General features: G+C 31.0%; 2 protein-coding genes across 2 annotated transcripts; one reads left to right on the plus strand and one right to left on the minus strand.

Moving 5' to 3' along the window:
• Positions 1 to 2,544: 2,544 nt before the first annotated feature.
• LOTGIDRAFT_113866 (hypothetical protein) lies at positions 2,545 to 10,175 on the minus strand (the record flags this gene model as incomplete). Its single annotated transcript, XM_009052222.1, has 7 exons — positions 2,545 to 2,679; positions 3,069 to 3,260; positions 3,478 to 3,591; positions 3,997 to 4,172; positions 4,413 to 4,589; positions 9,430 to 9,616; positions 10,116 to 10,175. 7 exons carry the CDS (start codon positions 10,173 to 10,175, stop codon positions 2,545 to 2,547), a joined length of 1,041 nt encoding a protein of 346 aa, XP_009050470.1.
• Positions 10,176 to 10,902: 727 nt separating this feature from the next.
• LOTGIDRAFT_114242 (hypothetical protein) lies at positions 10,903 to 13,746 on the plus strand (the record flags this gene model as incomplete). Its single annotated transcript, XM_009052223.1, has 8 exons — positions 10,903 to 11,063; positions 11,441 to 11,499; positions 11,733 to 11,809; positions 11,984 to 12,095; positions 12,319 to 12,415; positions 12,548 to 12,665; positions 13,183 to 13,293; positions 13,567 to 13,746. 8 exons carry the CDS (start codon positions 10,903 to 10,905, stop codon positions 13,744 to 13,746), a joined length of 915 nt encoding a protein of 304 aa, XP_009050471.1.
• Between the last annotated feature and the right edge of the window lie 3,694 nt (positions 13,747 to 17,440).

Genomic DNA, 17,440 nt, shown 5'->3' on the forward strand with positions numbered 1-17,440 from the left:
TACTATATAATATAGCACAGACTGTGGTCTGTAAATTCTATTATTGACAGTAAAGTTGTGTCTATCTATTTAATCCTTGGTTTTAAACACTAATATCGCTTTTAGCCATTTTAAACTGTATGATACATTAATATCATATAGGCTATTTGTTTGTTTAAGAGGACAAAATTATGGTTTAAACTTTACAAAATAAAATTTATGGACCATTAACCTGTGATACATGTGTAATGTTTTATAACATACTTCTTTGAAATAAGATATTGTAAAAACAGATATATGTCCGAAAACATATTAACACAAATTGTCGACCTAAAAAGTTAACAGAATTCTTGAAGAAATGAAAGTCTATAAAGTGTATGGTGGCGAGGTCAAGGTCATTAAAAAAACAAGATTTTGGTTCACCTTGAAAATAGTACTAGAATTCTAGCAGACGGCTTTTAATTTTGTCTGTAGAAATCTAGTAGAAATCAGATGAGAGGGGAACCAAGGAGGGGAAATGCAATTGGAGGGCATGCTATTTTTAACAAAAGTTCAAAAGAAGAATGCATTGTAATATTATAGCATTTAGGTTTTCTATCTCTGTACATGATTAATATTACAAGGTAATAGTGTGGCAAGCTATTGTAAAATACAATATAGTACTACTACTCTTGATAAGATAAAACCACCACATGTAGGCAAGAGTTCATTTAGGTTATGACCAGTGCATCAATAACCTGACCATCATAATACTGGGCTTATTCTTTAACTTGACCAATAGTCAGACAACCCTAAAAAATCTCAAAATCAACTTACAGGCATTGTGATTTATTCCAATAATATACTGATACGAAAACTTAGAGTATGGTAATAACTCAAACAAACAACACTAATGAGATGTTTCCAAAAATAGTTGAATGAAAGCTAGTAGTAGAAGAGTATCTATCTAGTAGCCAGATCTAGTGACTAGTTAGTAGTAGTACTCCAGCTACTATTTCTACACTGTAATCTGTTGTTATATTTTACTGTGTAATATGCTAGCCCACTGATAATTTATCAAGCTCACATGCTTTAATATATTAAATAATAGGCTATAATATTTGACATTTTGATATTTACAAACAAAATATATTCTGATATTAAAATTTATTGTCCAACTGGTTTTTCAATCTACACCTGTACTTCTAACTATAGGGTACAAATAACTGATAAGATAATCAAAAATCCACCAATATTTCTTTAAAGGAAACATTCGGCCTAATACTGTCTTTTAACTTTTTTTGTTTAATGTGGCAAAGACTGATTCTGGGTTTCCACAAGAAAAAAGAAATTGTAGATTCCACAAGAACTGTAGAATTCTTTGAATATTCTATAGGCTACACTTCTAAACCACTGTAATATACTGGTTAAAATATTTTCAAAAGTTAAATAAACACAAACTGATAAAGGTACCTTCTTGTCAAGAGAAATAACTTAGAAACTGATAACTGAACAGAGGCAGCAACAGTGGGGCACACAGGGGCATTTACACTGGTCTCCAGAAAAATGGTTTATACGTTTTTGACCTAAGGTATGTGTCAGAATGCACAAATCAATTATATTTTTCATTACATGTTTCTCAGATGCTCCATTGAGAATTGTGTCTATGCGCTTCAAAAGAGCTGATTTTATACAAACACGACAGTTGTCCCCCCATTAAGTCAGTCTACCCCCTATTCGTGCTCCCAGTCTCAGGAGCCTGGTGCCGCTTATGTTACTATATACGTCATCTAATCTGTTAAATTAGTAGTTAATTTCACTTCAAAGCCATATTAAATTTGCTTTTGTCAAGGAAATTGACCTCTTGATGTTTTTTTATGTTTTTTTGACAGGGGCAATAACTCAAAGTCATTCATCACAAAATCAGGAACAAATTGGGACTCATCTACCGTATTGGAATTATACACAAGTATACAATTACCATTTATTGAAATATCATAAAAATTATAGAATAAAAGTGGTAGTTTTTTTCCTATACACAGACTAATTTTGATGTTTTTTGTCAAGGGCAATATCTAAAAAAAAATATCTTCCAAAAGTCACAAAAATCAAACTTATTCAGATGAAAAATGTGACTGTTCTAGCAATCACAGCTATATATAATGGATGGATAAATTGATAATTATCAATCAAGGTGATAAGAATAATAAATGGAGGGTGAACAGATGAAACTTTCCTTCAATCAAGAAATTTGTAAGGTAGCAGCAATATATATTATTATATATTATGTAATGAGTAAAAAAAAATACCACTTTTAATCAACTAATTATCAAAAAATACAATAAAACACATCCCTCTCAAGGCAGATAATCCAACTTGGCATCCATTATCTGAGAAAATTATAATGCATCTGCTGTTCTGGGTTACTTGATATTAACCAATTACATAAATTATGACCACCTTTGATGATATTGGGTAAAGAAGACAATTTCAAGAATAATCTAGTTAGAAAATCATCAACCAGATATTGCCAACTAAGTTCTCTTTCTCAAAATTTGACAATATTACTTTGATTTATAGTAGAATTCAAGATAATGTAAAAGAAAGATTATAATTAGTTTGATTAATACTTACTAATTGGGGTTGTTTACCATAAAAAGCCATGTCAAATACTTTACATAAATCATAGAATATTTCAGCTTCATCTCTGTCTCCTTGTACCTTTAAACACAAAATATAATCTAATATATATACAATTTTACCACTTGTAACAATTACAGATGCATCATGCATAAAAAGATGTAATACTGTATATTTGTGTGTATAAGGCAGTGTTTTACTCTAGAAAGGGCTTGCCTAACTAGGGATGCACATTATACATAGTGACAAAAAGTTTTGAATTTTTCACAAGAGGTTCTCTTGTCAATATTGATGATCCCCCATTTTGTAATTGATGGCTGATGGTCAAAGATAAAAGATCAAGGAAAATTCATACACTAGGATTTATTCAAAAGAGCAGTCTTGATATTAACCAAAGATTGTTGAGCATATCATTATTTCGCCTGAGTATTATAAAATCATAATTACAAAGATATTTAAAATGTACATACCACAACTAGCTTGCCTTCATCATCTATATATCGTAAAACTGGTAATGTATTTTGTTTAAAGAAATTTAGTCTGTTAGAAATGGCTGTCAAATTGTCATCAATACGTTCAGTTTGTTCACCTCGTTCAACTAAACGTTTTTGTAAATAATATTCTTCACAATCTAATACAATAGCAAAACCAAGGCCACCAATCTATAATAATATAAATATAAAAACCAAATCAACACAATTTTAACATAATTCTGATGTTCTTTTTTTCACGAAAATAAGAGCAAACAACTAGCTCTGTTTATCCACTGATTATGTTTTGTACCATATTCTTTCCAACCACTGGTTACACTTTTTATATGCCATGTGCACCTCCTTTGGCTTAATCTTTTCAGTCCCTATATATTATAAATATATTTACATGTGTGAAATATTCTTCTAGTTGAAGGACATCTCTTGGAAAACCTTCAATAATAAAGCCTTGAGCATCTTTATGTTCTTTCATAGCATTCAATAGTAAATCTATTGTCATTTCCTACAATATCAGAAATTTTACATAAATTATTTAACTTAACATTACATTATTTAAGGTATGTTCACGTTTGAATTTACTTTCAGTTTCAAAATCCTGTTTGATAACATTTTAAATAAAGTCTTCTCCATGGCTATGGCAAAAACATCATTCAAAGCAAAATACACTTTGATGTAAGCCATCTTAACATTGCAAGAGATAACGTCCAGTCCATTTGCTTTTCACGTTCATTTGAAAATTTAAAAATGGAATACCATACAATTGTGTGTATAGTGTTTTTTAAAAACCTTGCCTAACTGGAGGTGAGGATTATAAGAATTCAGTTTGGATCAGATGAACTATAACATGGTGCTCCAGTCTAACAGAAACTACATTCAATACTTGTCTAAAATTATCATTAACACTCACTCGTGGAGCCATTTCTCCTTTCTGTAACAATGTACTAATCATATCCCATTTAGCATCAACTGTACCATGTGTAGTTATTTCTGTACGTAGTATATCACCCATAGACAGATGTACAAAATCAGGATATCTTGCTACCAATTTCTTACATTGTGTACCTTTACCACTACCAGGTCCACCTGAAATAACAAATCATAAGGTGACAAATGGAGCTTTAATCTTTTGAGTTCATGATTTAATATTCATTTCTAGGTACCTATGTTGTAATTTCTCTTAAGAGTTTTGATCAATAAACATAGAAAAACCTAACAAGAATTACAGCTAAGAATAAGTTGTGTTTAAGAATTACTACTAACAAGAATTACTAAAGATAAGATTTACAGATTGTTCAGTATTAAGAATAAAAAATTCAAACCTACCAGCAAAGAAGACTACAGGTGCTTGTGGTAGACCTTCTTTACGTCCTGTGTCCTTGACATTGATTTTAATAGTGGAATCACGTTGGATATCCTCTTGTAATATAGTTTTACTATCTGGAACATCTTGAGAGTCCTTCTCTCTACTACTAGGTTTAGGTTTAGTTGGAGGGTGTGGTACTGTACAAAAAAAAAAGAAGGTTATTCATACCCAGTGCATTCAAGGTTGAAAAAATTTTACAATCACAACATTTTTGGATAGAATAGCTAAAGTATCTATACACATCCTCGAACTATTTGAAACATTAACACAAGCACTCCAATTTATTTGAAGATAGTAAGTAGTACTGACTAAAAACTACCTCAAAACATGATTATTGTTTAATCTTGCCAGTATGATCACAAATATCATTGCTCCAGTGACTATGGTTTGACTTTTTTACCAAACCAAAATATAAAATTGTGAAGTGATGTTAGCAGATATATTTTGTTTATTAGATTAATTCATAACACATAAAAGAAAAACTTTAATTACCATATTTTCCATTTCCTTTAGGTAATGGTGGTGCTGAAACTACAATATATTCAGATTAAATAATAAGCTGGAGTTTATATAAGGTACATGTAATGAAGTGTAATTCAAAATGAATTTAATACAATATACCTGTACTTTTGTCATAAAACAAAGATTTTCAGATAATATTCAGTTCTCAACACAGAAATTATAATAGAAATAACTATCACTATCATGACTATCACTATATTTAAGGAATGAATATGGATCTTGTTATCGCCGGGTCATTTGTCTTGTCACATGATAAACCAGCGTTTATTTCCCCATAACGATAACAAGATCCACATTCATTCCTTATATTTACATTGGTTTATCTTTTGTGATAAAATATGCCAAAATGTTCTATTCTTTAATTGTAAAAATACCCGAAAAATTCACCGATATCTGCCAATCAAATTTACCGCCACAATATATAAAAATATATTTCTATAAATCAATAGTCTTATTTGGATGATAGAATTATCAAATATTCATTATTCCATTGAAATATTAACGGATTTAAAATACTTGTTAGAAACCCTTTCAAAATCCCTTTCCAATCCTTGTTTTCGTTTTCGATGTATTCATACGCCTTATTGTCATGTGACAAACTACAGTTTGCCAATGAAAGATATTCCAAAGAATGAAGATGTCATATTTACCTATAGGAGTGTTTAAAATTGCTGGTTTATCTCCCTTACCATAGAAATAATCATCAAATAACTTAAAGATATCAGACGCTATCTCTGTACTGTCTCTCTCTCCTTCCAGCTGTAAACATCAATATCTATATTATTACAAAAAAAATAACCAAAGATCGGAATAGGAGCATGTTCAAAGACCAAATATTATAAATCAAGTCTGCTTCTGGTCAATTCTGTGTAGGAGAAACTGTGTGGTATCAAGTTACCATAGTGAAGGTTATGACAAATTATCATAGATTTACACTTTTGAAAGACAAATTCAAATGTTTAAGATAAGACACCTCAAGTTAAACTTCAGATTCTTACCACAACAGCTTTATTTTGGTCATCATAGTATTTAATAACTGGTAATGTATTCTGTTTAAAAAACATAATTCTTTTAGATATAGCCTTTATATTATCATCTAATCTTCCTTCAATATGTCCTCTATCCAATAATCTATTCTTTAAATAATTCTCATCACAATCTAATACTATAGCTAGATCAACCCTGCCAACCTGCAAAAAAAATATGTAGATGTTTATTTATATTTATGGACCCTATAAGCTTTAAATGTAAAACATCATATCATATACTCCTCATATTAAGAGTTTAAGTGTATGACATCACTTTTGTGTGAAGTCACTTTGTAACTGCTGCTCAAACACTGCATTCTTTATATGGAAAATCAATCATGCATATAAAGAATTTCTCAGAAAGATGATTTTTTAAAACAAAATTTGTTTGCAGTCAAAATTCAAGGCTCCAAATATCTTTCAAAATTGAATCGCAAAGCATAATCAGGGAACTTGAACAATAGAACAATATTATTATCACAGTTTTTATCAGTGAACAAGGCTGTCAAACTTACAAGTTGTTCAAATTCTTGAACTTGTTTTAAATCTCTAGGATATCCTTCTATAATAAAACCTACAGCCTTCTCATTATTCTTTATATTCTTTATTAATATATCACCAGTTACATCCTATAATAAAATGAAAGTGAAATGATATTTTATACCTAATGAGGTAGAAGTTGGGGAATGTAGTCTGCAATGAGGGTGATTTTTGCAACGACAGAGGAAAAAACTTACTCTTTATTGATTTCAAACTGTCAAAGGATCTTTAACATGCACAGACTGTTATAAACAGGACATTGTTTCTTTTTCCATTCTGGCTTTAACATCATAATTTATTCAGCTAATGTTCAAACATTTCAATCTGCTTATTCTTTAAGCTTACTGGTTTCAACTGTTACAATGTCAGTTCCTCATGATAATTACTGATATGACATGGATAACATGTTTGGAATGAAAAATGTGAAGGAACAATCTGTTGAGCAAAGCAGTAGTATATTTCATCAGTATCTCAGTATAAGAAGTACCTCAGGAGCCATTTCTCCACTAGCCATAACTGTATTGACCATATCCCATTTTTTCTCAGCACTTCCTTTCTCTCGAATTTCTTGACGTATTAAATCACCCATTGATATATGAACCCATCCTGTATATCTTTCAACAATATATTCTACTTGTGTTAGTTTACCACTACCAGGTCCACCTATTGTGTGGTAAGAAGTACTTAATACAGGGATGGAAGGACATTTTCTTAATTTTTTATGTCTATTGAGGAAGCTGATAGCATTGATTTACACCATTCCTATTTTCAGTCAGACGTCTGTGGGTCATGCGAATTCCACTCTTGTTTTTGAAGCCCAAATCGTAAAGGCTGCTTAAAAATAATTCATTAGCAGCTTTTGCAAGATTGTTATATGATTAAGGAATTGAATAATTACAGGAATCACAGACATATGACAAAAAATTGAAATGACACAAATAGATGACATAATTGGCCCCTGATACACATAAATAGTTTAGAAAACCTCTCTAAAATCCATTCTATAGCCTTTTTATGACCTTAAAATTGAACATCAATGAGTTGTACTGTAATTTTAATCATCTGAATCATTTTGAGAATAATATGCTTTTCAGCTTATATCCCAGACTAAAATATTTAAAGAAAGTTTCAAGTTATGCTAGAATCCAACTGTGGATTTCCACAATTATTGATCTTTTGATATTTATGAGACAACATTCTTCAGACAGGTAGTATGATTACATACCAATAATAAGAACTATAGGTTTGTCTTGTGTCAGCTTCTTTCCTATTGGTGGTAAGGCAGATTGTGTATTTAATTCTATTTTCTCAGAACTTTTCTCAGCTCTTAACAAGATCTCTTCAACTAAAAAGAATTAATTATTATAATGTAGTTTAAATTCAATGGCTTAACAACATCAAGGCAAATGCCTCATGCCGCATTTGACAAAAATAAAAAATAAACAAATAAAATTTTGTTTGAAAATATTATGAAATATCAATATGGTATCTGCTTAAATACATATATAGTTTATTTGATGTCTGTGTAAAGACGTTTACCATTAATAATCTACTAAAAGTTGCGATGAAAGACATAACTGATTTTAAAGACAATAGGATTTTAGCCTCAAAGAAAAAATACCTTATTGCCCTGAATTCATATCAGTGCCGCCACTGATTGGGTCATTGACACTGGCTTTAATTAATTAAAAAGCATATCCCCCTAAACACACCTTGTGGTCGGAAGATATGAATAAATGGGAAAAAGGATAATTATCATATGATGATACCAGTGAATATATATACTGGGCGAAGTAATAACATAAGCTTATAAAATATAGATTTCCATCTTTTCTTATTATCATTACTAATTAATCAATCAACTTCAATCTAACCTCAATCAAAAATATACTGTAATAATTGTAGACAGATGATCAATGATAGATATAATGGAAGATAAATAATGCCTATTTCTAGTAACATGCGGACCAATCAACTTTATAAAAGAAAGTCTACCTTTAGATGCATGAAATCAATAAAGTTATGAACAAACTTAGTCTATTTTATGTCAAATGTATCGATCAATCTTAAAAAATAAAGTCTATTTCATCCACAATTGATGCACATGATACAAAATACATCTTTTATAATCAGTTATAAAAGATGGCTTGCCAGGCAAGGTAACATACTCCCACTGGCAGCTGTAAGAAATGATTGAACACGAGTTGCACAATATAGCTAATAGAGTGAAACATCAAGTCAGACACGATATTTCGGTGAAAAATTATCCGATCATCACGAAAATTGATAGGGATCATCTTCATAATGACATTGACGCACAAAATCAAAATCAAAAGAATCTGTAAATAATTGTAGCCTGTAGAGTGAGCACGAACCAAATGTGAACGGACGGACGGACCGACAGGGTGATTACAATATACACCCATCTTATGTGTGGGTGTATAAAAAAATCTCAAACTTGGCCACATATAAATCAATCAAAGTTATCTTAGCCACAATCAATGTGTTAATGCAATGCAAATCAATGAATGTTATAAATTGAAGTCTATTTTAGACACATGTAAATCTAAATCAATCAAAGTTATACAGTCTATCTTTGCCACATCAAATCAATCAAAATAATAAAATAAAGACTATCTAAGCCATATATCAATATAAAGTTATAAAATACAGTCTATATTAGCCACATGTAAATCTATATTATAAAATACAGTCTATATAATTCAAATGTAAATCAACAAAATTGTAAAATAAAGTCTTTCTTAGTCACATATAAATCAATCAATGTTATAATTAAAGACTATCTTAGCCACATATAAATCAATGTTATAGTAAAGTTTACCTTTAGCCGCATGAGGATCAATCTTATCTCGTGATCTGCCTCTACTGTTTGTCCTATCCTCAGTTTTGCCATTTACAGGTGATGTTATAGGTGGTAATGGACTCCTTTTTAAATCAACAAATAAATCCCAGGATATACTTTTTGGAGTATCTGACTTAACTTTCTGTAAACATTCTATGAGATATTCTATGTGATCATCTGGTCTGTGAAACATCAATCCAGTCATCATACTCTAATGTAATAAAATGAGTCAAATTATGACACATGATTAATAAATTCAAATATTAGTTTAATGAGTACTGGTTCATAATAATAGGTTGTCTGAAGATTACTTAGAGTGAGACTCTGAGCAACAGGTTTTTTTAGGTTGTGATTTAATATTTCTATATCGCTCTACTGTTGATGAACTGAGCACTATTCTCACAGTTAAAATATTTTACTCTTGTAGGTGTAGCCTACAATAGGCCTATGTATAGCCTAATTTGATTTTTTTCATTTTGTTCACTATTTGGGTTTATAATTTAATAAGATATATCATGAAGTATGTCAGATTTTTTTCTTCATTTTGCGAAACATATTTCTGAAAACTTTCGATAAGCCACCAAGTTTGTGAATTGGAAAGCAAGCAGTGTAAGAAGCTGCAATATTAAATTAAAAGTAAAAAGGACACTGACAAGTGACAGTGACACCTAACAGGTGCTTGCCAGCCTGGAATAAAATAATCTACTCACTTCAAAAAGTCTTGGAACCTCCCTTTTTGAGAGGTAAGACTTTGCATCTTCCGATGACATCTTGCCGTTTTGAGAACGGACGTATTTCACTTTCCTCGACGAAATTTTGATTTTTTACACCGTTAAATGTCATGAAATTTCAGTAATCTCAGACTGTGCTTGGTTTCTAAGGAAAACAAAAATAAAGTAGGTCAAAGGGCGGACGTACAAAACAAACAACACAAAATAGGACATAAGTAAAATCTATAATATTGATTATCATATCTGTAAATTGAACACAAGGTATAATAAAATCATAAACTTCAATGTTTTCAAACGATTTACATTAGTGGTTTTATTTACAAGTACACAATTTTAGTTTATTATCTTCTATTATGATTTTGCTGTCATGGCGTAAGAACACGAGAATTACTTTACCCAAGATGGCTGCGCCCATTAGATATCAAAAATTTATTAAACTTATGTTTATTTCTTATATTTCGTGTCTTAATTTTTCATCAAATGTTTTAACGAGCGATGTGAATGAGGTAAAATACATTTCTACACATTTTGTCCTTATCTTGCTGTTGATTTCATTGTGCTGTGATAAAATAATGCAATTGAGATATTTGTAAATAGGCCTGTTAGGCCTATTGGCAAAATCTGTTGTAGCCTGTGACAAAACGTACAGTGCAACGGTGCAACTTTTCTCAGCGTTTTTATCAAAGACCAAGAAGGTGTGTTTGAGGCATTTTTTCATTAATGTAGTAATCCCATATTCAACTTTCTTTCAATGTTTACAATGACAATGTATTATTTACAGGAGAAAATTGGTGAATTCTTCAAGAGTGGCCATACAAATAATTGGGCTGTGCTGGTTGATACATCTAGATTTTGGTTTAATTATAGACATGTAGCCAATGTTTTATCTATATATAGAAGTGTAAAGAGATTGGGTATACCTGACAGGTAAGCAAGATATAAAAGGGTGTTGTCGTCATCAAAGTATTTGCTATACAAATTGATAGAGCTCAGTTTCAGCTAAACGTCACTATTCAGCAATAATTGATGACAGTTAATAAATTACCATGTCCCTTATATGATTCTTGCAGACAGATTTAATATTTGATCATTAAACACACTAGTGTTTGAAACGATAGCAGAAGAATGTGATAGGATCTGAAAATTGTAAAAAAAATATTTTTCAAAGTTTCATGTTTGTTTATGAATTATTATCCTACAAAGAAGGGCAATACAAAATGCAGCACAGGTAATTGTCTTTTTATCAAACAAAAGACCTTTATTTAAGTATATCTGTTATGAACTTACTTCTTTTATTATTTTAGTCATATTATATTAATGGTGGCAGATGATATGGCTTGTAATCCTAGAAATCCTAGACCAGGTAGTCCTTTCTTTAAATATTTTGACTCATAAATCACTATGAATATCAATTTTGAATCCACCACCAAACTCTTTTTTAATTATATATTTTTATGCCTTGTTTTAATTTTGATCGCACTACAGCCTAAGATAAATCAGAGATGAAAGTGTTCTTGCCAATCTCTGGCTTTTTCATTGTGAATAATGTTTGATACAATAGACAGAGTATATCAAGGTGTTAATTTTTATTTCTAGCTACTGTATTTAACAATGTAAATCAACATATTAACGTGTATGGTGATGATGTAGAGGTGGATTATAGAGGATATGAGGTAATAATTCTTCTGAATAAGAATATTTTACTACATAAGATACACTTTCAACCTCTTTAACCCACTGTGATACAAACACTGATGTTTTTAGAAATGATTGTCTAGTTGTTGGTTAATAGTGCCTTGTTTTTTTATAAAGAATAAACCTTAAAGACTGTTGTTTTTAATCTATAGGTAACGGTAGAGAATTTTATTCGTGTATTAACTGGTAGATTACCACCCAGTACTCCGAGATCTAAACGCCTACTATCTGATGAGAGAAGTAATATATTGGTTTATATGACTGGTAAGTTTAATGAATACTGTTGTACACGTTTTTATATGCTGACATATCTCTAATAGTCTAAAGTTTCAATCACTGACTAGGCAAATGAGACAAGAGTGAAATCAATTTGAGTTACTCACTTTCTCTGGCTATGTACTAAGATAATATCTATCAGATCCCTAAAAGATTTCAATCTTCTGACTAAATCAAAAATATAGAAAGAGCAAATACATATTTATTTAAGGACATGGAGGTGATGGCTTTCTCAAGTTTCAAGATGCTGAAGAGGTTTCTAATGTAGAATTAGCTGATGCTTTTGAACAGATGTGGCAAAAGAGAAGGTAGGTCTATAGATTTTACTAATGTAGATATATCACCTTAATGTTACTTTCTTAATAACCTCTATTCATATTGCCTAGTTAATCAAATATGAGACTAAGAGAATGTTAACTAACCTAATTGTTATGTTGTAGGTATCATGAGTTATTCTTTATGGTTGATACATGTCAAGCACAGTCAATGTTTCAAAAATTTTACTCTCCCAATATACTAGCTGTTGCTAGCAGTCATGTTGGCGAGGACTCATTATCGGTAAGTATTTTTATGTGGTAATAGAAATTGTTCAAATGCATTTCATACAGAAGTAGAAAAGATTTTGTTGGCTGGCCAATTTTTATTTTTATACACATTTGGAAGCATTTCAGAATATAAACATGACAAATTCAAATGAAATGAAATGAATGGACTTTTACGTCCTACTTTTCTGCACCATGTTGGCTAATGCATAGGGCAATGCCATGTGGGTTGCAATGAGGGATTTTTTGCTAGGACATTACCATAAGCCTGCTCTTTTTTCGATTTCCAACTGTCGAGGGATCTTTAATGTGTGCAGCCTCGGTTTATTGTCCCATCCGAACAACTGGACGCTTTTTCCATATCAGCCCCTCTTACCTGCATCACTGACTGGGGAAACTGGATTGAGACAAATTCAAAGCACCATTTGTACCATTTAATCTACCTTAAAACATTACAGACCGATTATCGTGTATTATTCTTTAAGTACAAGTATTCTGTGCTTTGCATATAATGGATGGTGTCTTTCTTTCAGCATCATGTAGATCCAGCTTTAGGTGTATATGTGATAGATAGATATACTTTCTATGCCTTAGAATTTCTAGAAAAAGCTAAACCTGGTAGTAAAAAGACTATGGGAAAATTTGTAAGTCATTTGGTTCTTATAGATATACCAATCATACAGGTCAAATTTGATTGTAGTAGTAAATCTATATGTATAGAATTGAATCTACATGAAACATCTGAACAATTTAAAATCAACATACATACATACCACATTGATGTAGGATTGCATTTTTTTTAATTCTAAGCTTAGCTTTGATTAAAGATTCCTTCAAGATTATATTTCCTTATTCAAAATAAATTTCTCCAGTGGAAAATTTAAGCATAATAAATGAATTATGAATTTATTTTGTAGTTAAAAGTATGTCCTAAACACCAATGTATATCAACAGTAGCTGTTAGAACTGATCTATTTAATCGTAATCCAGATCAAGTTTTATTAACTGATTTTTTTGGTAGTGTAAGAAATGTAGAAATATTATCACACTCTGTATTATTACCTAATATAACTAGTAAATCATCACACTGTAGGTAGGTTCTTTTTTATGTTATCAAGTTTAATCTTGTCCACTTTCCTGGAAATACAATATTATCATGAGCATTGTTACCCATACCATAAAGCTGCTAATAGATAAGGTTCAGTGTGGTGTCAGTGATGGATAATTGATACAGAAGGAAAAGGAAGTAGCATAGTCACAAGGTACAGGTTTCTACACAAGGCAGACATAAGTCACTTCGTCTATTTGCACATTTAATATGATGCCCTTTTACATAAGAAAAAATTGCTTACATTTATTTCTCTTTTCTGCTTTCCTGTCTGAGATGTGTGGTTTCTTAAAACTTGAGCAGACTGAACTATATTAAACTGGCCAATAGCATGTAAGTATTTTATGTTTATTTTCCAGTAAAGAGTCGAGTGGTAATGAAGATATAATAAATAGAAAGTTGCAATATGCTGAACAATTCCCAATGCCAGTATGAATAAAGAACATAATACATATACATGTATGTGAATGTCTGTGATCCTTTGTTTTCACTTAGATGAAAATATTTCAACTTCATCATTATCATCCATCCAGGTTTGTGATTATGTTATTAAATTCCCTACAATGCTTGATTCTGTTGTGTTTCATCAAAATTTGCATTTGACCAACATTTAATGGCTAACCCATTCTCATTCTCTTACATTATGTTTTGAAAATGAAGTTAGATCAACAGCCCCTATCCATTGTTAATCAAACCATATATATGTCATTTGAGTGTGGCACCACAGGAAATTGAAGGATGCCATCATGGTAAATTTTATAATTTTGTATTTGTTTGTTTATGTACATTGAAATATCATATCTTCATAGAAGGTATTTTCTGACATTTTATTTAAACACAAGTATTATGTTTGTATTTGTGAATTTGATATCATTGCTCTATAAATATATATATATAATTTGATTTGGATTGTAGGTTTATTCACATTTCATGATTATACATCATTATCAGGTTGGAATATTGAATGTTAATATAATTTTGTATTAATTCTACATTTATGTGAAGTATCTGTATATTTGTGTAAATTTTATCATTATTAAATGTTGATTTGTTTATATCTAACTTTATATCTTAAGGAGTGCTAATATAAATACATTTTAATTATATACTTATTTCCCAAAATAAAACTCATTTCTATTTCAAATATTTTTATTATGATAAATATAAAGCAGTTTTATATACTGAATAATAAATGTCTTTTTGGCATATTGGAATAATCTTTGGCACAATATTTAATATAATTGTGTATACATAAGTTTCACATAAGTCGTTATCCAGTTTTCGAAGGAATTCAGTCTTGTTGATTATTGACTTTCTTCAGCTACCTTTGTCTTTTTAGTCTTCAAATTCTCCAAGGCAGTAGCTACTTTAGGTTTACATGTATTAATATCTAAAATAATAATTAGAATACTAGAATACTGTTAATTGCAATTAATCATAGCGGTAATTTACACAACTTGTTGAAAATGTAATGTTTTGCTGTAAAAATTGATCAAATAACAAACTTGACAGTAAGATCTTTATATTTAATAGAGGCCTGTAACGTCCTAGTATAATCTACAAGGGCTGACTTTTAACTATAGGTAGTGGAGAAATAACGTATTATCAATGGATATGTTGAGTGAGGCTTGTGATCAAGTCAAGTTGTATGACACAAATGTTTTCATGTGTTTAACTGTCCACATAGTTAGGATCAGACCTGAACTTGAACTGGGTGAAATATGAAAATAGTCTGAACTGAAGTGTTTCACTTTGTTTGTGACATTGAAAACTGCCAATCGAAGTCAACCAAGCAAACTGCTGTAAACTCTCTATAACATTGGAGTAAAGATTGACTGGACCTTGAAACTTCAGAAAAAAAAATTCTTCCTTACCAACTTCATTGTTGTCCTGTAATTTAGTTAAACAAGCTGATACTATGATATTATCCATTCTCTTTCTACGAGCTTCATCTAAGGTGGTAGTTCGACTCAAGATATGAGCTTTAGCTGCTGCTGGTTTACAACTTCCATCTTCTCTTTCACTCAGACAACTATACACTATTGTTACATGATCATAGTCTGTGTACAATACATGTACTGTATCTGTAAAATATAGATTTAATTACTATCTGGAGCATTGTCAACTTGATCTAGGATATATTTGGTGGTCCAACAATATTAGGACCTCATATTTACATAGATAAAAGACATCTATCACCAAATTTCAGCCTTATATGTTGAATAATTTTGAAATTCCTTGTCAATGATCATTGTCATTACACTAGCAATAAATGACACAAAAGTCAACTGCCGTTAATTTTCCATAAGTCCCATGTTCCATGACAAATTGCTTTCAAATTTAGAATTTTGGAGTATTTAATATAAAAGAAGGAATCATCTTCTCTCTAATCTCTTGATTTCTATCCAGTACAACCGATAGATTACAGTGTGTTGGATTATCTAATAACAGTCAGAATGGATTATGAATGAAGGAGTAAGACTTACTCCATGTCCACAAGCCTTTCATATTGAGTCTACCAAGATATCTACCATCTGGTTTATCCAAACATCTTGTTTTGAAATCTCCATAAACAGCATCTTGACAGGTACCCTCACTTCTACAATAGACAATATTCGTTATATACATTTACACTCAAATTTTTGATCAAATAACATCACTTGTATAGCCCTACTATCCTTTCATCAACTTTCGAACTGTGTAAATGTCAATTCTTCCCTCTAACGCTGGTTTGTAACAGTCTTTTTGTGGCAGTGGAATAGCTCAGCTGATAGCAAGTTTGATTTTCATCTGTTGAGGTGCCTCAGATTCGAATCCTCAATGAAAGAAATTCTGATACCTGTGCCAGTGCTTCTGAGAGTCAGTCTGGTGTTGGCTTTTAACCCCTCATACACACTAGACAATAGGATCATCTAAGCAGTTTGATAATGTGATATATAATAATGATATACTAACGTTTTACCACTGAAGATCATTTTAATATGTTCACTCTCTAAAGGATGATAATATAAGACTAGATTGGTGAGAGGAAATAATGGCTCCGGTTTCTGACTGGCTATTTCATACCAATAACCAGCCATCTGTAATAGAATAGAAAATATGTCGTTTATTATTCACAGATTACATTAAGCAATAAGAATCTCATGGTGACTTAGAGGGATATTGTGTTTATGGTTGAACTGTAGGTCTACCTATATGAAATAGAGGATGGTTGTATTGGAGACACTCAAAACATGAACAAATAATTGGAAAATTCTGGTTATTTTTTTTGTCAAATGAAAAGTTTGATGTAGTCGAAAAACAGAAAATCTGGCAAATTGTTTTAATTTGTATAAACTTGAAGAAAAATGAAAAAAAAATTTCAAGTATTGCTGAAACCAACCTCCTTGTGAGACCTTACCTTTGTCATATTGATATCAGTTTTAGGCAGAAGATCAACAGCACAGGATGAGATTGGCATGATTGGTGGTGGTGATGGAGGTGGAGGTAGTGTTTCAGGATGACAAGCAGATTGAGCAGATGAATCAACATTGATCAGATGTTTATGTTGCAGACACACTGATTCTAGTGGTGTTTGTACTGGTATGATATAATCTAACTTTGGTGTACGACTCAACAGATCCACACGAACACCTTCTATATTACATGTACCATCATCCATTTCTTGTTGACACCAATATAAC

This window comes from Lottia gigantea, assembly GCF_000327385.1.
Source record: "Lottia gigantea unplaced genomic scaffold LOTGIsca_18, whole genome shotgun sequence".
In the NCBI taxonomy this organism is placed as follows: Eukaryota; Metazoa; Mollusca; class Gastropoda; family Lottiidae; genus Lottia; species Lottia gigantea.